This window comes from Hylobates moloch, unplaced genomic scaffold (assembly GCF_009828535.3).
Source record: "Hylobates moloch isolate HMO894 unplaced genomic scaffold, HMol_V3 SCAFFOLD_9, whole genome shotgun sequence".
Classification (NCBI taxonomy): domain Eukaryota; kingdom Metazoa; phylum Chordata; class Mammalia; order Primates; family Hylobatidae; genus Hylobates; species Hylobates moloch.
Window position 1 is genome coordinate 96992776 of NW_026652284.1, and position 21465 is coordinate 97014240.

At 36.0% G+C, this 21465-nt stretch overlaps 1 protein-coding gene across 2 annotated transcripts in view; it reads right to left on the bottom strand.

Moving 5' to 3' along the window:
* Positions 1–2334: 2334 nt before the first annotated feature.
* RAD21 (RAD21 cohesin complex component) overlaps positions 2335–21465 on the bottom strand; it is a 29098-nt gene continuing 9967 nt past the window's right edge. For both annotated transcript variants that reach the window (XM_032760302.2, XM_032760304.2), the window contains exons 3-14: positions 19443–19572; positions 18160–18259; positions 14658–14764; positions 13580–13786; positions 12978–13103; positions 12502–12624; positions 10582–10805; positions 8904–9063; positions 8306–8454; positions 6979–7128; positions 5290–5373; positions 2335–4100 (exon numbers count right to left, since the gene is read on the bottom strand). In XM_032760302.2, the coding sequence (XP_032616193.1) occupies positions 3909–4100; positions 5290–5373; positions 6979–7128; positions 8306–8454; positions 8904–9063; positions 10582–10805; positions 12502–12624; positions 12978–13103; positions 13580–13786; positions 14658–14764; positions 18160–18259; positions 19443–19572 (1752 nt within the window). In that variant the 3' untranslated portion in view covers positions 2335–3908. The remainder of the gene's footprint in view (positions 4101–5289; positions 5374–6978; positions 7129–8305; positions 8455–8903; positions 9064–10581; positions 10806–12501; positions 12625–12977; positions 13104–13579; positions 13787–14657; positions 14765–18159; positions 18260–19442; positions 19573–21465) is intronic.

Consider the following 21465-nt stretch of genomic DNA (forward strand, 5'->3'; position numbering starts at 1 on the left):
TCTTCCATCTGACTCTTGAGCTAACATCTGAGAATCCCTGCATTGTTTGGCTTTGGAAGATATGAGGAAATTAGACTTTTGTCTTTAGGTTTACATTTTTCAAGTCCTGCTTTTCAGAAGACATTTCCACTAGGCTGGGAATGTTATACAACAGCTGTCACACAAAGTTAGCAGGGCACACATGAAGCATAAAGCCAGGTGAGGATACTGCCTGTGGGCATGGAACATCAAATAGGGCCTTAAAAAAATTGGACAGCGTTCTTTAAGAGGAAGCAGCCAGCCTGTGGCCTTTGAAGCAGTGACAAGAAAGAGCCCAGAAAGCCCTGCTTCTTTAAGTGGCACAACTTGCTTTGTGATCCCCAAAGTCAGCTCAACAGAAGCCACAAACCTGAGGTTTATGAGCTGGATCTGTCTGCCAAGGTATGGGTGGCCTGCATGGTACTGAAACAGTTTCGAATCATATATCACATTTTAAAAACAGGAGTGAGAAGAATCTGGACCTCTGGCCTTTCCTGAGGCAATGAGGCAATGTTCTGTCCCCTTTTCTGAACCAGCAGTTAGTGACATTTGAGCAGACGCGGTGCTCAGCTCAAAGGGAGCCCCTGCCGTTTCATCCAGTTCAGCACTATTCCTCCTCACCCTCCACTGCTGGTCACCTGGCTGCTTCACTCATTTCCACGACCTGCCTGGCCACTAAGCGTTTGCACACATAACCTACAGCACAGCTGGGAAGACAGCAGGGGGATTACAGAAAGCGGGGCAGATGGCTGCTAGGGCATGGTCTTGAAATAAAAACCTTCCTGTCCTACCTGTTTAAAAGTCCCTCTGCTGACTTGCCAGTTGACTCTAATGCATTTAGAGGTAAGTCTAAATTTTGAGTAACTGGAGCTGTTGAAGTAATCTCTGCAAGTCTTCAATAGTGTGAGCAAAGGAATGGTTATTTGAAATGTAGAACACTGAAGCACCAGGTCGAGAGGACATTGAAGGTGAAGGAGCCACTCACCAAAGATGAAGCATTAGGAAGGTCTAAAGTAGTAAAGTAGAATTAATTCAGTTTTAGAGAAATTAAAAGTGTATGTGGTTCCTCCAAGTAGAGATGTCCACCTCACGACGTACTCTAGAATTAGAATCTAAGTTTAAAACCTTGCCCAAGTGCGTGCACCTAAGCGGCCTGAATGAAAGCCAATGTTATTTTCATCATACAAATGTTAGCTGCTTTTCAAACTGCTTTTAATTAGCTCATAGGGTTTTCACAACTCTTGGAAATCGGTGGGACTCGACTTTCATTTTTAGACCTGGAAACAAAATGAAACTTCTGAAGTTTCAGGTTCTATAATCAAATTAAGATTACAGCCTGGGGCCTAGGCCTGTGGCCCATTGCTCTTCCCACTGTACCACTCTGGTAACTCCAAGTTTCAGGACAGTCAAGAGACTGGATTCTACTGTCTACACCTAGGCCTTTGAATTCAAACACGCATGGTTCCGCTCTAGCTAAACATCATTTCACTTTACTCACTATGCCAAGCCATCTTTTAAATTTTAGCAAAAGCTCTTTATCATCTGAGAATCTTTTCTTTCTGAATTTCTCCCAGGTATGTGGCATGCTGTATTCTAGGCTCTCAGCACTTTCACATTAATCATAATTCTTTACTAGAGGCATCTATGGCAGTGAGCCCCAAATTCAAGCTGCTTTGGGTTTCAGGATAATTGGTGCTTAGTAAAATCCGATTTTTTTCTATTAAAAACAGCAACAAACTTACACTCAAATCAGGGTTTAAACCATAAAATCTCAGGGCTTTAAAGCTCATAGTGGGGGCTGGGGGGGGGGCAGGGGCAACAGGCCTAGTCAGAAGCTAGAATGTAAAAGTGGGTACATGTCAGGTTACTGAACGTCCTGGTTTTCAGTTAGGCTTCTCAGATTGACCCAGGTTATTTCTAGTACCTGCCTCCCCACCTAGCTTGTTTGGAGCACCAAGGATGTACACACATAGCATGTCAGTTTGTATGTACTTAGCAGTTAGATATATTTATGTCCCAAAGCTTCCTCTGTACCAGCCATTTGTTGGTTTCATTTTTACTCTTAATACCTTCACACATAACAATTATATATTTATTAAAATTTCAGATCACCTAGTTCTGTTAACAAACAAGGTTGGAGACAAACTAGTCTGTCTTCCATTTTTTAGTCTAAGACCTCTTTTGAAAAATTCATTTGGTTTGTATGGATAACTATTCTAGATAAGGCAAACAAATGAGGTGTTTGGCTCTACTAACTTTTTCAGCCAACTTTCCCTTGGGGACCACCACCAACTAAATAATGAATACTCAAAAAAGTACAGCTTATAACACAACTTTTATTAGAAAAGTTATACATAACATAGCATCAACTATTTTCAAGAACAATATTAAACCCGATAAGCAACAAAAACCAGACTAACAAAATGTGTAACAAGAAACTAATGACCTTTCTAAAATCAAACATTCAATTATCTACAATGTCTTTTTACAAACGGGGAAAACTCCTTGGTTTACAGGCACATCATATTGAATATAAAGCTGCAATAGCAATTTTATACAATTACCACTCTCAAGAAACTGAATCATTAAAACAGTAATTATGAGTTCACAAATTTAAAACATTTCACATAATTTTAAATTATTGGGTATACACTGAAGTCTGAGTTTCAAAAGTGATTTTTTTTCCCACAAAAGTTTCAACACTTAAGCTAGAACTTTCAGTGTTAACTTTGCCCTAAAAAGTTAAGACATATTCTGATAATCATAACAGTCACATGATTTCTGATGCTATCTGGTCTGTTAATAATAAAGTCTTTATTTGGATGTATTTTTCTTCAATTAAATTACAGGAAACTGGATACAGGATTTCGTTGCAACGCTATTAAAGTTCCAAACACAGGAGTGTGCAGCACTGGAAAAGGAGATCAGTACTAAAACTTATAATAAATATCAGAGAAGCCATTAGTTTTTACAGCATCGTCTGCTTAAAAGCTAAGTTGATCAGGTGCATAATTTCCCATCAGTCTGTCCTTGTAGTAGGCAGGGCAATTTCTGTTTTCATGATCTGAATACTCAAATATCTCCAAACATCTTTTTAAAACTTTGATTTATAGCTCCTAGAAAGTTATGTTTTTTAATAGTCACTCTACTCTAATCAGGCCTAGCTTTGCTTATTTTGGAGCCTCACTAAAATAACAGATTTCAGGATAGCCAAGTTCATCAGAAAGACTCAAATGGAATGATTTACAAAATAGAACACTTTAAACCAGGTCAGTCCTATCTTTTTGTAGCTGAAGGTTATCAGTCCTAACACAATCTCGCATACACCTCTGCTCATTATGGAATTACACTTAAAACGAATCTCAAGAGGGTGACCTTTGTTGTTTCAGATACCATCCCTAAGGAGAGCGGTTAACAAGAAGATTGCCAGTGTTACTGATGGAAAGACGTGTTTTTTTTTTTTTTTTTTTTCTTTTCTTGTCAAAGACTCACACCACAGTTTTAAATTAAACTGTCAGGCATTTTCTCAGACAGGTTTTCCTTTTCAATGCAGTAATGAAGAACTAAGATAAAAATCATGACTTTTGACTGCCACTCAACATTATTACACGCACCAATATTGCACACATCTGTTCTGAACTGTTAAAATCATCTTCTGAGTCCTTGCGGTGCTGTTTTCTCCTCAGAACACAAACACAACCCATCTAATCAGTTTCCCTCAAAGATGAAATTGACAAATTTGATGTACTGGAAAAAAATGAAGGAAAAAGGCAAAGACTTTGTACAGACAAAAATCTAAGTTTTCTCAAAGGGTTCTGTGTCCCCTACACATGGGGGCAATTTGTAAGCACTCTAGTGAATCAAACACTAGCTATAATGCTTCTAGCTCCTCATATAATATGGAACCTTGGTCCAGGTGTTGCGACGATGTCACTGTACGGTTCTTCCTGTGTCAGCTCAATAGCTTGCTGCTTTTTAAGAACCAAGAAGCTGTAGAACTTTGCGGCAGCTTGTTTTCTGTTCGTATTTCGACATAACTCAAGCAAACTGATAGATTCAGCTCCAGTTTTAGCAAGAGCACGCTGAAATAAAACCAAAAAAGGGTAACTTAATCTGTATAATAAAGTAGTAATTCAGTGAGGATGCTGATACAGTTTGAGAATTTCTCCCCTCCAAATCTCATGCTGAAATACTGATTTCCCAGTGTTAGAGATGGAGCCTAGTGAGGTGTTTGTGTCACAGGGTGGGGATGGGGGTGGTGGTGGATCCCTTATGAATGGCTCCCTGTGGCAATCAGTGAATTTTTGCTCATTAGTTAACACCACAGCTGGTTGTTTAAGAGCCTAGCCATCTCTCTCGTGCCCTCTCTTGCCATGTGACACACCTGCTCCCCCTTTGCCTTCCACCATGACTCTAAGCTTTCTGAGGCCTCACCAGAAGCAGATGCTGGTACTTCGCTTCTTGTATAGTCTGCAGAACTGTGAGCCAAATAAACTTCATTTCTTTATAAATTACCCAGACTCAGGTATTCCTTTAGAGCAACACAAAACAGACTAACACAGATGCTAATTTTGGTTACTGGAAAAAAACAAACTACATATTCTGCTCAGGACAAAGATTGCACTTTTTTAAATAGTATGTGATTCTTATGTTAATCAAGAGGGTAAAAGGCCAAAGTATGTTATGGTACATCTAAAATCCAAATAAGTCCAAGAAACCAGCACAATTGTTCTGACATGTATTATTAAAATAACCAATTTCTTTAGACAGCTAACGTAATATAGTAGTAAAATCTAGCCCTTATAGTTTTTAAAGTAAAATAAATAAATGTCAACTGTCCTATTTTAAGAAACCTTGAGCAACTTGCTTGGCATTTTGCAGACGTTCAAGATACCCTGTCTATGTCTAGGACATTAAAGCACGAGGAAAAGTAACGTCTGATGCTACACAATGACCCAATAAATTTAATGATTCAGCACATTAGATTTACTCAACGAATAACAAGAAGGTGCAGGCATACAAAGGAGTTGTGTAGTATGTCACCATGGTTCTGCTTTTCAGGAAAACCACAAGCATTCTCCTGCATGCTTTTCAGGCTTACTCTTGGCCTAACAGTTTATGTATTTAATTAAACATTTAAAAATAATGTAGTTTTGGAAAAAGTTTGACAAAGGTATGCTTTCTGTTTCCAGCATCTAACTTTTTTTTTTCAGGGAACAATGCCAAAAGCCTTTGATGAAGCATTTTCCTCTAAGACAACAGCAGCAATACCTGAAGACCATGAAGCATCTGCTGAGTCCTTTTGTTCCATCTTCTTTCTTCCTGATCTTGATCACCCCCTGATGCATCTTCATCCTGAATAAAAATGACCCCCAAAAAGCTGACAAAACAAGTCCAATGCAAAATGAAGTATTTCTACATCTCCTAAAAGCTCCTAAATTACCTTGAGATTGTATATTTTGAACTAATAGAAAACTGTACTTAATGCTGCTGAGCAATCAACTTAGCATCTAGAGTACAAACTGAAGAGTTTGTTTTTCTTAAATTACAAGGCAAAGTCCTCTGTTTACGTGCATGCAAACATTTGGCTGAAAGTATGCTTCTATATTGCGCTATAAGGATGCTATCTACACACACTATGTGGTCTGTGGACTGCTGCTGATCATGGAGCTTTTGGTTACTGGCCCCTCTTGAACCTCAGGATATAAATCAACTGTACCACTAAATATACTGTTTATTTCAACTAAATATACATACATAAATATTGCAACATGATTTTCTAGACGACTTATGTTCTGGCAGATTCCTAATCTCACTGTGGAGCAGTACCAAAGAGCATGCAGACTACCTAAGTTGAGGATTTATTATTGGTCTATATGGTGTTTTAAATTCAATGGGCTATAATCCTTATTATACATTTCACTTGAGCAACCTAGTTCTCAGCCACATGATGCCTAAATGACTTTTTAAAGTCCAAGGTGGGTACAAGGCAGCAGCTGTGATGTTCCCAGGCTATGGTGAAACTACATACCAGCCATAACGGAAACCACAACTATTTTAATACTCATTTACAACTAAGTCTGAGAAAATGGCACATCCTCACACATAGGTAGGAGAAGCTCTGAAGCTAATTTTGGCTTTAAAATAAGGTATTCATATTAAAGATAAGCACTATTATTAGAATTAAGAACAGATGCTAATGAAAATTTATCCAATCCATAACCTTTTTTGGTCTTGAAGAAATTTAAACAGCTTCAATGCTACCTAAAGGACACCTTATTTTAAATTTAAAGGTTTAAGTAACATATCCGATAGAGTATCAAACAGAAGAATAAGTTCTAAGTCTTAAACAACCACCTCAATGACCCAGAAATAAGGAAGAAGAAGAAAAAAGACCTTCAACAGTGTAAACATGCCCCAGGAAAAACAAATTGGTTCCTAAAACACCTCTTACTTTGTAAAAAGAAAAAGTCATTTAAGCCTTCACTCAGTCTAAGTGTTTTAGCAAAGTTATGCTTTACCCTGGTCCAAGTAAAAGAAAAACAAAAACAAAACCCAGACAAGTGGAAAACATATGGTTATCTGATTTCCAGGCCACCACAGATACAGAAAAGGTTATTATCAGAAGCAGATGATAACAGCAGTAAGAATCGACCACTGACCACAAGATAGTAAAAGCAGCTACAAGCAATTTAGAAGCCAAGCAAGAAATCAGTGTAAGGGCAATTCCATGTCCTTCAAAAGCCCAAAAGGGAGCCACTGAGTTACAGCACAGTGTAAAATTTGATGTTCCTAATGATGATCGATACTACAAAGAATTTGGTAAAATTTTTCTTATATTCTAACATTTTTAAATAACTCTGATGCTCAACATCAATTAAGTTAGCCCCAATATGAAAAATAAAAAAGCTGGTTGGAGGTTTTTGCTAAATCTGGAATGAAAATTATTAATTAGTTTACCTCTTCCTCTTCATCATCTTCTTTTTCCTTCTCTTTCTCCTTCTCTTTTTCTGGCAGAAGTTCTAACTCTGGTATTAGCTGACAGATATTTGGAGGTTCTTCTGGGGGAAGCTCTACAGGTGGTATTTCCATCTGCTCTACCTGCTGAGGCTTAAAGCAATACAAATAAGTCCATTTAAGATGTATGCTTTTAAAGTAGCTTATTTTAAATACGAAAATACACAGTGGCTGAAGTTTTCTAGTCGAAAAGAAATACTGAGATTGTGTCTCCATACTTCCCCACAGCAAAAATTTATTACAGTATATATCTTTTTTGATTTAAAAAACTACATTGAAGTAGCTTACCAAAGAAACTGACTGCTTATCCTAAACCACGTTTCATTTTCATACTTACTTTTTAGGAGTCAAATGCTTTTTAACTACTAAAGCTTCTGTAAGGTTATCATATTGTAACTTAAAAATCATAAGCTTTCACTCTGAGAGTCTTGAATGTCTCATGGCGGCAAATAATAGGAGTGAGGACATTGCTTTTCTGAGTCCACTTTCTATATTTATTTTCTCTCAGGCTTTATATAAAGAGTTAAGAACACTAAAACCAAAGTCTTTAAAAGAAACCAAAGAATTACCAGAAGGAGGGTGGTTATGAAAGTCACCTACTCATTACTGTGTTCCTATTCCTGAGCTCATAGAGAAAAATGCTCTTATTGACAACTCTTACCACCAGAGGGCACAGAAAACTAGTTCTTCAAATTGGCAGAGTATTCTTGATGGAGGCTGAACAAGAAGCCTAAGGTTATCTAAAAGCCTCCCTTTGCTCAAATTCATTTATTCTATGGACTTAAGATTGGAAAGCCCTAAACCAAACCCTATTTCCTCCTTCATAGTTGCCTAGCTTTCCTATCCTAGCTGAACTCAATGGTAGTCAAAGTTCGAATGAAGCAGACAGACACTGCTTTACATTTCCTCAGGTATTTGAAGTTTATTCTGATTACTTAATAAGATGACCTAAAACCGCCTAGTACTGAAGGTATGCAGGAATGTTTGCCAAATAATTAATCAGAACCAACTTCAGAGTCAAGGATGCTCCCTCTGGAGCACTCTAAAGCAATACTATTCAAAAAGAGTCAGGAAAGACTGCACCGACTCCCAGAACATATTCTCTCACTCGGAGTGGACTGTCTATATCCTGTTGCTCTTCTTCCTCTGGACTCATTCCTTACCATTTTCTGTCAAAACCAAGATACTTTAAAAGGCCTCCCTAAATACCACTTGCTACTGACTGTATGAATACCTTCAAATGACTTAATGGATAGATTTGCTTACTTACAGGCATCACAGGCTCTGGGTCAATTTGTCCAGCTTTTCGCTTAACTCCCTGAGGTGGTGGTGGAGGCATAGCTGACTCATCTACGTTTGTTCTGCTGGCCTCCATCACTGACTCCTGGAGGCGGCTTGGCTCTTCAATAATGGGCTCATCTGCAATTGGTCATACGAAGAGAAAACAGGTCATACAGTTTTGAACAGTATTATAGAACTATTTATTTTTTAAACTAGTACACTAAGACATACATAATGCTTTCTTTAATGAAGAAGGCCAGATAAAATTTTAGCTCCATAAAGATTTACTCAATTTTTAGCAATATACGTAAAGGGGAAGGGGATCTTAAAAGGACAAGTCCTACCCCCAGTACAATGTAGGACAATTCTTTAGCAGACTATCTACCCTGCCAGTTCTGAACCTTAAACCTCTGGAAAGACAGGAAGCTTCATATTTAAATAAGGCAATCAGATCCAATGCATTTCCCTGCCCAAACATTTGAGTATATCTTTGATTCCTCATTTCTTTCACTCTGACAGTATAAAGGTAAATTTTAAGCCAAATACTCATGTGAACTTCATCAAGGAACTATTCCAACAGAACAAACCGATAACATCACGCTGCTGATGCTGCTGTTGCTGGTCCTCTCTAGGAACCTCTGGATTTTCAAATTCTTTGAGGAATTCATCCAGATTATCTGCCTCTCCTCCTTTCCTCCTTTTTCTAAGGTCTTCTGGTACAAGCGGTGTAAGACAGCGTGTAAAGAGCTTTAAAAAAAAAAAAAGGAAAAATTTCAATTATAAAATCTAATTAAAAAGTCACCACTGATTTCTATCTTCCAAAGGTATGTTCTAATAAATGTAAGCGTATAATTTAGCATGGCTTTTATCATATTCACATTTCATTCCATCTGAAAACGATTTTCAATGAGTTTTCAAATTATAACTGCAGACATTTTAGATAAACTAAAAAAACTGTATCCATTATCTCACAACCTTAAGGGGTTTTCTATTTATCTGCCTGCAGTTTATTTTCATATTCATCAATTAAAACTCATCCTAACTGGTCTCATACAAAATAGCTTTAAATAGTGTTTTCTTCCCTTATATATGGTAACCTTATTAGCTATCATTTAAACTATTTTTTTTTTTTTTTTTGAGATGGAGTCTCGCACTGTCGCCCAGGCTGGAGTGCAGTGGCACAATCTCAGCTCATTGCAACCTCCGCCCCCCGGGTTCAAGTGATTCTTGTGCCTCAGCCTCCTGAGTAGCTGGGATTACAGGCGTGTACCACCACACACAGCTAATTTTTATATTATTAGTACAGACGGGATTTTACCATGTTGGCCGGGCTGGTCTCAAACTCCTGACCTCAAGTGATCCACTCGCCTCGGCCTCCCAAAGTGCTTGGATTACCGGCATGAGCCACTGCTCCTGGTCTCATTTAAACTACTTGTAATGGCTACATAATATTTCATTTTGAACCATTCCTCTACTTTTAAAATTATTTCAGGCTTCTCTCAAACTGTAAACAAAAATGTAATCAACATTTTCACAGAGATAGCTTTTCCACACTTTGAATTACATCCTTAGGAAAAATTTCTAATAATGAAATTACTGAGTCAAAGAATAAATAGTTTAAGGACCTTCTTAAAAATAATTATATGATAGTGCTTACAACAAAGAGCACAACTCTGTTGCTCTGGGATACTTTAGATTTAGAATACGTTACTATATTCTAAATACAAGGTAAAATCAATAGGTTCTGTGCATATCTCAACTTCAGACAGAATAGCCTAACAGCACTGCTTCATTCACCAGACACCTGTGAGTCTTATTTTGGAATACTGTGGAATGTGGGCAGAAAAGAGCCTATAAATGGAAAACAACAACAAAAAACAACCAAAAAACCTCCTGAAGCCAGAATTCTTTACTGTGGAAAAAGGAGAACCACTCATGTTTCATTCAGAAAACATTAAGAATTCAGATGTAAAACACACTAAGACGATATAACTAATAATTTATTACAGAGAGAAGTATTATTAAACACGTCAGTGGCTTTTTAATGTAAGGAAAATTCATTTTACATCTTTTAGAAATGCAGGTCTCACTTATCCATATATTTCAGATGAAGTTATGCCCAGTACGCTGTGATTTAAGGGAGAAAAAAGAAAATGTGCCATACAGTTGCAAAATACTTGATCAAAAATGATTCAAAGGTTTTAGAATCTTTTTTTTTAGATGCTCAAAATGTATATGAAGTAAAAATTTTGCAAACTGTATTACCTTCAGTAGTCTGTTATTCCACAAAGGCTGAGCAGGTAAAGAAAACAGTTTTTCTACTCCTCCTGTCTCTTTCCACATCATCAATTTCTTGGTGGGCGGTGCCAGATCCAAAGTAGTAACAATATCAGAATAATCACTAAGTTGGGCTCTAATTGTCTTGCTATCCAACTCTTTGACACTGTCAACAATTAGCTTCCTCTTCCTCTTGGCTTTTGTTTCTTTAACTGGAATGGTAATAAAAAATAAGATCATTTTCCTGAGAGGCCAGCATGGAACGCACAGCTACAAGATCTGGACTGACTATATTCCCCTGCTTTTCCACACACAGACTCTAGCAGAAAAGTTAAACTTCATGAGGACAGAATGTTTTAACTGATGTTTTCCAACCACCATTCAGAAGAGAGGCTGGAACACAACAGGCATTCAACAAAAATTTGCTGAATGAATGTATAGACTTTTAGCACAAAATAAGCAAAATGATGCAAGGGCCAATACATTTTTGCCTATGTAGTTTTATACTGTAAACAATGAACATATCATGCTCTTCAGAGCTGGGCTCATTTTCTCATTTGAAACAGGGCCCATCACTCAAACTCACAGATTGAGTTTTCTTTAATGATTGTAAATACTGTTATTTTTACTAGAAAAGTTATAATTCACATATGGCAGTTGTGGAAGCTGCTTGATAGAATGAAACAAGCCCAAGCCCAGTCAGACCTGTAACTCCATCCTAGACAATTTAAGAGTCATTTCTAATCCTTACAACTTACAAGTAGGTTGTATTGCCTCACTTGTTTAAAATGCAGAAAATCTCATGGGGTTAAATAAAATCCTCAAGATTTCACCCTGTCAGACATACCCCAAAGGTTTTTGGTTCAACACTTAAAAAAAAAAAAAAATACAAAAAGATGTTACACAGTAAGAGTCTCTCTCTAATCTCACAATCTAATACAGTATATATTTTACTTAATTGCCCATTTCCCTCATCAATGGGAAATCCAAAAGGGTAACCTTCTTCTACGTAAAGGTAAAAACTATGTCTAAATTACACTGTTATCAATTTCAAGTATTCTATCCCTACTGTCCTCATAAACCATCCAGAAATTGTTAAGTTTTATATCCCCATTATCTCCAATTGTCTGTCATTTGGAAGCAGCCTTCCGCAAATTAAATAATGTGTCTTGCAATATTACTTAAAAAAACTACAAGAAAAAGATTACTTATTCTAGAAATTTTGACATTTCCAGTTTTTAAATTAAAAAAAATTTCTTTATTCAGAATGTGTGGAAAAAGGCAAATTCTAAGAGTACATAAAATTTAAAAAAAAATTTCTTTTTGAAGAGACAGGTCTTAGTATATTTACTGCCCAAGCTGGTCTCAAACTCCTGGCCTCAACTGGTTTTCCTGCTTGGGCCTCCCAGAGTACTGGATTACAAGTGTGAGCCACCACTGGTGCCTCCAGTTTTGTTTTTTTAAAAAGAATACTTTTAGTTTTTTCCAGCTCGTAGCCCAACTGCACAGCATTTAGAATTGTACTTTATTGAAAAATGCTTTCCAATGTTTTCCAGTTGTTACACAAGTAAGCTGCTAACTTTTTGGGAACCCAGGAGACTAAGATATGCATTATCAGAAAGCTTGTTCTATACTTTTGTATTTCACAGCAACTTGCACAGACATTCTACAAAATACTCAAAATTATAATTGGATAGAAGAAAGACTATGACAGATGACTGTGACATAAAAGCAAGAAGCCCAGTTAAATAAGCAACAGTAGCAGATCAGTAGACAGGCCAAAAAAAAACAGAAAAAAGCAAAAAGCCTAGTTATCTAATACAACAGTAGCAGATCAGTAGACAGGCAAAAACCAGAAATAGGACCTTATGTTGCATGCTGTATAAATCTAAAGGTTCATATGCTCACCAGTTATATCAATAGGTTCCAATGCAAATGCTTCTTCCTCATTTGGAACAAGTGTTGTTTGATCAGTCATGGTTGGCATTGGTTCAACAGGATCCACTGAATCAGGACTATCAGGCCCACCCACTGTATTTAAAAAAAAAAAAAAAAAAAAAAAAGAGTCACGAAAAGCTTTCGTATATAATATGTATCCCACAAATGGGGAGGAGAAAAATCTTTTCATGAAATGGAAAGAAATCCTGTTATTACTAAGAAAAAATATTTTTCTAGTTAATGGGAAAGCCCTGCCAGACTTGGCCAAAAAAATGGGGAAGGGTGCAAGATTAAACATAGAATCAGAACCAGTAATCATAAGCACTGTACTTAAAGATATTTATAATTCATTAAAAACTACGACTTTTAGTTTGTCATCTTCTTTGTAAGTATCTTTTTGGATGCCATACAATCATCCCCAGAATCACTGAACATGAAATGCTTACTTGATACATTATCATCCTCATCCATATCGTCATGTGCAGGCTGCTCTGGCAACATCACCCCTGCCTCAGAGAGGGCAGGGGGATCATCAAAGATACCGCCATCATTATTACTAATAAGTTTGTCATCTGAAATAGGGAATGTAAGTTAGTTATAATTTGAAAAAGAAATGCCAAACCACAATAGCCAATCAATGGAAAAACAAAATTATGTTAAAAGGGATAAAATTTAAACATATATTCAATTTTTATCTGTTTCTCCTCCAGGTAGTTTATAAAAGTATAAAACACTTAGTTCTGCATTTGTACTTTCTAGTTCATTTATCTATTTTAAAAAATATTTACTTAACACAGCTATCAAACACAAACAGACCAGTTTTAAGTACTAATAAAATTTAGCATTCTGAGATAAGCATATTTAGGTTTTGTTACAACATTTTAAGAGGCTAGTTTTACCGAAATGTCTCATTGAACCAACTGATCACAATTCACTCATATATATCTAAAAGCTGTTCAAGACTCAGAATTAGCAACTGCTTCCAAAACTTTACAACTTAATAAAGAAATTCTGTTTATGTTCAAATAACCATCATTTTCTCACATACCTAATATTCCACCATCATTTCCTTCTCCAAAATTATCATCCTTATATTGATCTTCATATTCTAAATGGTTAATTTTCTCATTCAGATTGCTGGTGCTCTGTTCAGACTCTAATAGGAGGTTAGAAGTAGTAGTGCTTACTAACATGTCGTCATCCTCAAAAGCACTGCCTTCTCTCATTATCTCACGATCATCCATTCCAAAATCACCTAAACAAATTTTAATTTGTCATTAGTTTAGAAAGATTAGAAATAGCACTGTGATAAAAAGAAAACAGCTAATGATTTATTATAATTATGTCACATTTGCTTACTGAAGTCTTATCTTCAAATGTTAAAATATCTAGTTTAAACTTGAAATCTTTAGCATCTAAATTTTTTAAAATGACTCAATTACACACAGCTACAACACTGGGGCATGACTAGCAAATTCAAACTTAGATCTAGATTTAAATGATCCTAAAATATGTTTGATAAACTCTAAATATGTATGTAAGTTACATTAACAGTCACAGCTGAAACTTTCCCGTTATACTGTGTTTTATCAAGAAAAGAATCTGGTTCTGGGCACAGTGGCATGTGCCTGTAGTCCCAGCTACTTGAGGCTGAGGTGGGAGGATCACTTGAATCCAAGAGTTCGAGGCTGTAGTGTACTATAATCCAGCCTGTGAAGAGCCACTGCACTCCAGCCTGGATAACACAGCAGAGACCCTGCCTCTTAAAAAATATGCCTTGCTACTAGTTTTGAATACCTGTTTTTGAATAGCAAGTATAATAGGGAAACTAACTGTTCCAAAATGGTTGGTTTAAACGTGATCACCACTTCAGTGTTGGGACTCCTTGCAGAAATCAATATATAGGTTCTATGATTGTATATAGGAAGAAGAGTAGGTAAACAATTAGCTCTAAGTATGAAAATAATGCTTAATCTACTGGTAGAAAGCCAAATTCTTTTCTTGATGAAAATGCATTACATGAAATTTTAAGTCTTTCTGTCTATAGTCTGGTTTTCTTTTGAAATTGCTATTAGCAACACAATATAACATTACAATTAATGGCTAGTAATTTGTTTCTCTTTTACCAAAATCATTTTCTTGTAAAATACTGATGTTCCCAACTTCTTCTCTCATGGTTATCTCTTCCACTCTACTCTGATTCAAGCTGAACTGCTGGGCCACATCGATGTCACTTTAAAAGAAGGTCAAATACATTTTAGTTTCAAGTCTATTTATAAGAAAAAAAAAAATCCCAATTCTCTCTATAAGAGAAATTAAAAAAATATATATGTATAACCCACCAAGTTTTAGAAGCCTTAATATTTAATACTTTCATACATTCCAGTACAATCCAAGAATGTAAGTGATTTGGAAATTAACTTGTATTTAAATTTGAAAAGCATCAATAATCAGCAAATACAATGTAATATGCAGAAGTCACTAAATCAAGTACAGAGGGAAAAATTAGAAATGATGGGCTAGATAGGCATGGGTTTTCATTAGGACCCTGCAACTTACAGCCGGTGTAAACTCTAAAGTTCCCTGACTTCCCTGAGACTCAGTTTCTTTCTCTAATAAAGAATAATCTCTCATATAGTTTAAAAATACTAAATAAAAGTGTGTAATGCTAAACACCAATCTAAACACTATCAGCCATATCCAGAACATTAATACCTCAAAACAACTGACCAAGTCTGTACAAAAAATAGATGGCAAGGAAAAAAAATAGGAGGTGGCAAAGCTGTAATAGATTCTTAGGAGACCCATAAGCTATATCAACCAGATGCGGTTTGTAGACTTTGTTTAGCCTCAACTCAAACTGGGGGAGAGAAAAAAAAAAAAAAAAAAAAAAAAAAAAAAGCCGACATGTCAATTGGGGACATTTGAATGCTGACTGGCTATCATACAGGCATACCTTGTTTTACTGCACTTTGTTTTACTGAGTATCACAGATGCTGAGTTTTTAACAAACCAAAGGTTTGTGGTAACACTGCCTTAAGCAAGTCTGTTGGTGCCATTTTCCAATAGCACAAGCTTACTTCAGGCCTCTGTGTCACATTTTGGTAATTCTCATGCTATTTAAAATTTTTTCATTATTATATTTGTTATGGTGATCTTGATTAGTGATCTTTAAAATTTTTTTCCTTATTTTTTAGTAGAGATAGGGGGGCAGGATCTTACTATATTGCCCAGGCTAGTCTCAAACTCCTGGCCTCAAGCGATTCTCCCACCTCAGCCTCCCAAAGCACTGGGATCACAGGTGTGAACCACCACACCTGGCCCAGTGATCTTTGATGCTACTATTTTAATTATTTTGGAGTGCCACAAAGGATGCCCAAATAATATGGGCAAACTTAAGAAATGTTCTGTGTGTTCTGACTGCTCCCACCCTCCCCGACCCCTGCAATGTTTCTCCCTCTTCTTGGGCCTCCCTGTTCCTTAAGACACAACTACATTGAAATAAGGCCAATTAATAACCCTAAAATGGCTACTATTTGTTCAAGTAAAATGAAGAGTCACATGTATCTCACTTTAAATCAAAAGCTAGAAATGAATAAGCTCGGTGAAGAAGGCATGTCTAAAGCTGATTTAGGCTAAAAGCTAGGCCTCTTGCACCAAACAGCCAAGTTGTGAATGCAAAGGAAAAGTTCTTGAAGGAAATGAAAAATGCTACTCTAGTGAACATGAATAAGAAAACAAAACTACCTTATTGTTCATATGGAGAAAGTTTCAGTGGTATAGACAGACAGTTTGGAAGAAATTAACATTAACCCTGATGCATGACTTTGAGGGGTTCAAGACTTCAGTGGAGGCAGTAACTGCAGATATGGTGGAAAAAGCAAGAGAACTAGAATTAGAAGTGGAGCCTGAAGGTGTAACTAAATGGATGCAATCTTGGAATAAAACTTTAACAAATGAGGAGTTACTTCTTATGGATGAGCAAAGAAAGTGGTTTCTTGAGATGGAATCTACTCCTAATGAAGATACTGTGAATATTGCTGAAACAACTACAAAGGGTTTAGAATATTCCATAAACTTGGTGGATAAAGCAGTGGTAGGGTTTCAGATGATTGGCTCTAATTCTGAAAGAAGTTCTACCGCGGGTAAAACGCTATCGGGTAGCACTGTATGCTACAAAGAAATCTCCCATGAAAGAGTCAATTGATGCAGCAAACTTCACTGTTGTCTTATTTTAAGAAATTGCCGCAGTTACCTCAAACTTCAGCAACCACCACCTGTATCAGTCAGCAGCCATCAACACGGAGGCAAATCCTCCATCAGCAAAAGAACTGCAACTTGCTGAAGACTCAGATGATCACTAGCATTTTTTTGCAGTATTTTTAAGATAAGCTCACTGCTTTTTTAAACATAATGCTATTACTGCACACTTAATAGACTACAGTACAGTGTGAACATAACTTTTATAGGCACCGTGAAACCCAAAAATTTGTGTAACTTGCTTTACTGCGGTGGAACCAAACTCACAGTATCTCCAAGGTATGTCTACATTAAGGAATAACTGATAATTTTTTTAAAGGTGTGATGTGTCATGGAGACTTTAAAAATTCTTTACCTCTAAGAGACAAATATCGAACTACATACAGATGAAGTAAGATTATTGTTACTTGATTTAAAATAATCTGGTGGGGGTTGTGAGGTAAGCTGGGGAAACATAGATGTAATAAGACTGGCAATATACTTGTAACTTAAAAAGCTGAATAACTGACATATAAGGTTCATAATCCTAATTTCTCTAGTTATTAGCTATGTTTAAAAATTTCCATAATAAAAAATTTTCAAATAAAATGTCAAAAAGAGAGAAAAAAGTAAAATAGCTAGATAGAGCCTACAGCTAATCAACACACATGCAATAACAAAATAGGTCATAACAGTCTAATTAGAAGCCACAGATCATTTCAAAAAGCAGAGAAATCTGTAATGGTGTAGAGTTTCTTGGTTGTCAGTTATGCTAATAAGTCACTTGGAAAGCTATAGTCAAGTTCCAACATCATGGCATGATAGCTGGATTGTAAGGACTTGAGAAAAGGGAAACATACTACAGTACTCTGCTATAACAGCCATCTCTGTGTAACTCTCTCCTCTCAAATGTGTGTCATGGCAATGACCCTTTGTTGCTCTTCATAAAAAGTTATCTCGCATGTTCATTTACAACAAAAATAAAAACAAACCAGAACAGAATTATGGCTCTGAGTGTAGCCTGGCCAAACCAGTAGCTGACTTTAATATATAACTCTGAAAAATATCATGAAGCAACAGTTTACATTCCCTGCTATCATTATGTAACTAGCATATCTGACTGTTTCAGTTTACGTAAGCTTTGGCCTAAGCTTGTCAAAACTCTCACATCTTAGCTGTGTTAAAGCTGACATCCACATGATTTTCTTACAGAAGAACCACTTTCTAGGTTTTATGTTCCATATTTATATACTATCCTAAATAAACATATATATGCATTTTAGCTACCTGTTAATGTAAAACATTCCAAGGAAAACTATACATTTGGAAGCTAATACTACTGCTTATTGTAGACCAAGTCAACAATTTTTTTTAAAAGAAGACACATACTCTAAGTCAGGCAGTGGCTGATCAAAGTCATGAAATTCTTCAGGTAAAGTAATGGCATTGTAAGCTGCTTCCCGATTTTCCTCAGGCAGGTCAACCACACCTAGAAAAGAAATGCTAAGCTTAAATATCTAGCTACCCATAAATTATCTAGGGATCAGAGGGAGATAAGTAGGTATAATTTCCTAAGTTTATATTCTAATAGAAAGGTTGATAACATATGCAAAATACCTTGAAGCGCAAGTACTTCTCTTTTTCCATGATCATAAATCGTATTCCTTGCTTTAGGAAAAAGTCAAAGCACTAATTATGCATTAAGCTCATAAATGTTTAAACGGACATATCAACAAATAACTATTAATAGTTTCCTAATTAAACATATTGGGGGGGAAGAATGACTGCAAAAGAGTACCTTAAATGTTAAAAAGAGCTGGTTATTTTGGAGAAAGAATTATACAATTTTAATTTTCTTTGTATTTTTCCCGTACTTTTCAAGTTGTCTATAATAAATATGCCTTACTTTGAAAGACAAACAAAAAGCATGTTATTTAGATAAAATGTGCTTATTGGTCACATGTTAAGTATTGTAGTCTTTTTCTAAATATTTTACTTTTAAATAAAATCTTAGATCTCAGACATTTTACTGTTCACATATTGACATAAACTGAAGTACTAGAACGTATCCTCAGTAGAAACTGTTGTTTAAGGCATTTCTTAATAAAATACACATTATTTTAATTAGAATAAAAATTTCATCAGTGCTTTTAAAAATTATAGAAAGTATGTGAATTTAAATATTAATTATCTACTTAGATGGTGGTGTGGTTGGCAGACTCCAGTTTTATAACCAATCATTACCTAAAACAAAATAACAAAAAACTACAAAGAATATTTACTTAGGAAAAAAAGTTTAAAATCCTAAAATTGTCTTTTCTGAGGTATATTTTAAAAAATCATTACATAACAATTAGTTTTCAACATTTCAACCTCTTGATGACTCAGCCTATGTAAGCTGCTGAAAAAAGTATTAAAAAGGCAGCTCCAAAGGAAGAACAAAAGGGGGTGAGCTCCATTACTTCACAGGGAGAATAGACGCAAGCAGGTTTCCTCCCTTGAAGCACTGCCTCCCCAAGCCTTGCTCTATCTTTGAAGGGTTCCTTGTATTTCAATTATAACAAAGCATGTAGATTTAGAAAATGTGTTTGGCTACAGTAACACAAAAAACATGAGAAACTCCAAAGTAAAAAACAACAACAACAACAAAAACCAAACAAGTTCAACAATACCTGGCCGAAAAGCCATCTTTATCTTAATGAATGCTTCATTACAGTCTGCAAGAAGGTATTTGGCTTTCCTGTGATAGATTCGAACTACTCCCAGTAAGAGATGTCCTGATGTCCGTAATGCCATTTTCACCTATGAATAAAACATTAATCATATTCCAAAACCTGCATTTCGTGCCATTCATAGTCTTTATTTTTTTATCTTTTTCCTTTAAAGTTGCATTATGATCACATACATTTCTCACTGTCCTTACCTATAAATTGCCTGAATATCAAATATCCTGAAAAGACAGAGTGAGTGGTAATTCACGAATTAACACAAACATGAAGGAAGCTAGGAAGCAAGCACTAAACCATTCCATGAATTGTGTCATTAGCACATTAAGGAGCACGTAACACTTTTGGTTGCCAATCCAGAGCCATTGTTTCTTGCTGGCTGAGTCAATTCTGATTTTGTTTGAGAAGCAAACGTCCCCCACATTGACAGATGTCTCATTCCTCTCTGCTAATACCTGTTCTTCAGTGGGCATGAAACACAGTTCAGCCAATTGAGTAACAAGTGAAGTATGCCAGAGAGTTTCTGAGAAAGATTTTCCCCCCAAAAGAACAACGTCTCTCTCTTCCTTCCCTCTTTCCTGCTTTGATAGGTAGGGCTTGCTTGGTGCTTCATGCAGTCACCCTGTAAACCACAATGCTAAAGTATGAGGACAGGAAGCCAACACACTAAGGATGGAGAGTCCTTGGATGACATAATCAAGCTGCTGGACCAATCTCAGATCTCCCTGTTTCCAAAATTTTAGTTAATTAAGCCTGTTATTTCCCTTATTGTTTAAGCTACTTTTTACTAAGTTTCCATTAATTGGAAAGCATACTGATTTTAAAAAAAAGTTTGGAAAGCATACTAATTGATAAAGAACAATAGTATCCATAGCTTTTTTTCACCAGAAAATATACTCCCAACCTTTTTTCAAGGCAGATCTTGATCAACATTAATATGGGATACAGTATGTGGAAAAGCAGTAGTTGATAAAACAATGAGATAAGACTCCATCTAAACACAAGTATGCAAAATTCCTCTAGCCATAAGGAAAATTTACTGAAAGAACGAGGCAACATGAACTCAAACATCCCCAGATACTTTCCCAAACCACGCCATAAAACACAACTTCTAAGGTAACAAAAAAAGCTTTTAAACATTTGCTTAATGTTTAAATTATGATTAGTATATTGTTATTTGTAGAAGAAAATGTTGTATTTTAAATTTTACGTGTATTCTCTACAGCACTCTAGGACCCTACTTATGACTCTCAGGTTCTGTATTTATGAGCATTTTATGTGACTTACAGCATAAATGAGGAGTCTGTGGCCATACATTTTTAGACATCCGAAATTATACCAAATTCGTGATCAAATTCAGAATTTATCAGACAATGAATCCCTAATCTTAAAAAAACTCAAAGTAAAATGTTGCTCCTAATGGAAAAACAGAATCTATTTTTATGTGGTGTTATAAAATTTAAAATTTATATTGACTGAACCTGCACCTAAGAACAAAGGAGGGAAAAAAACCTCTGCTAACTATTATCTAGAACTAGCAACTTTCGAAAAGTGGTGTTTGGGCAAAAGCTTTCTTTCTGGATTAGTCTGGTTCAGAGTTTAGCCTAGGAGTAGGTAAAATGAGGTATGGCATATGTTTTTGAGCTAGTGTGTATTAAAGTGTAAACATAAATATAATGAAGATTCCAGGCTACATATTCTGGGAAAGCTCTGCAAATAGGGCCAGTGGTTCTTCCAATGGGGGCGTGGAAGAGAGAAGAGAAAAAGTATGCAAGCTTGCAGTTGCAAATGAGCCACGTGTGACACTTACGCTAAACAACTAAACTGACATTTTCACAAGAACTGCACACCAAAGCAAACATTAGAAATTTCAGGCCAGTTCACTCTGGAAATATCTTTGCATCCTGTTACCAAATAGATAAAAAGCTCAGTTAGAAATGGTTTAAAAAATTTGAAGAGAAATCACTTT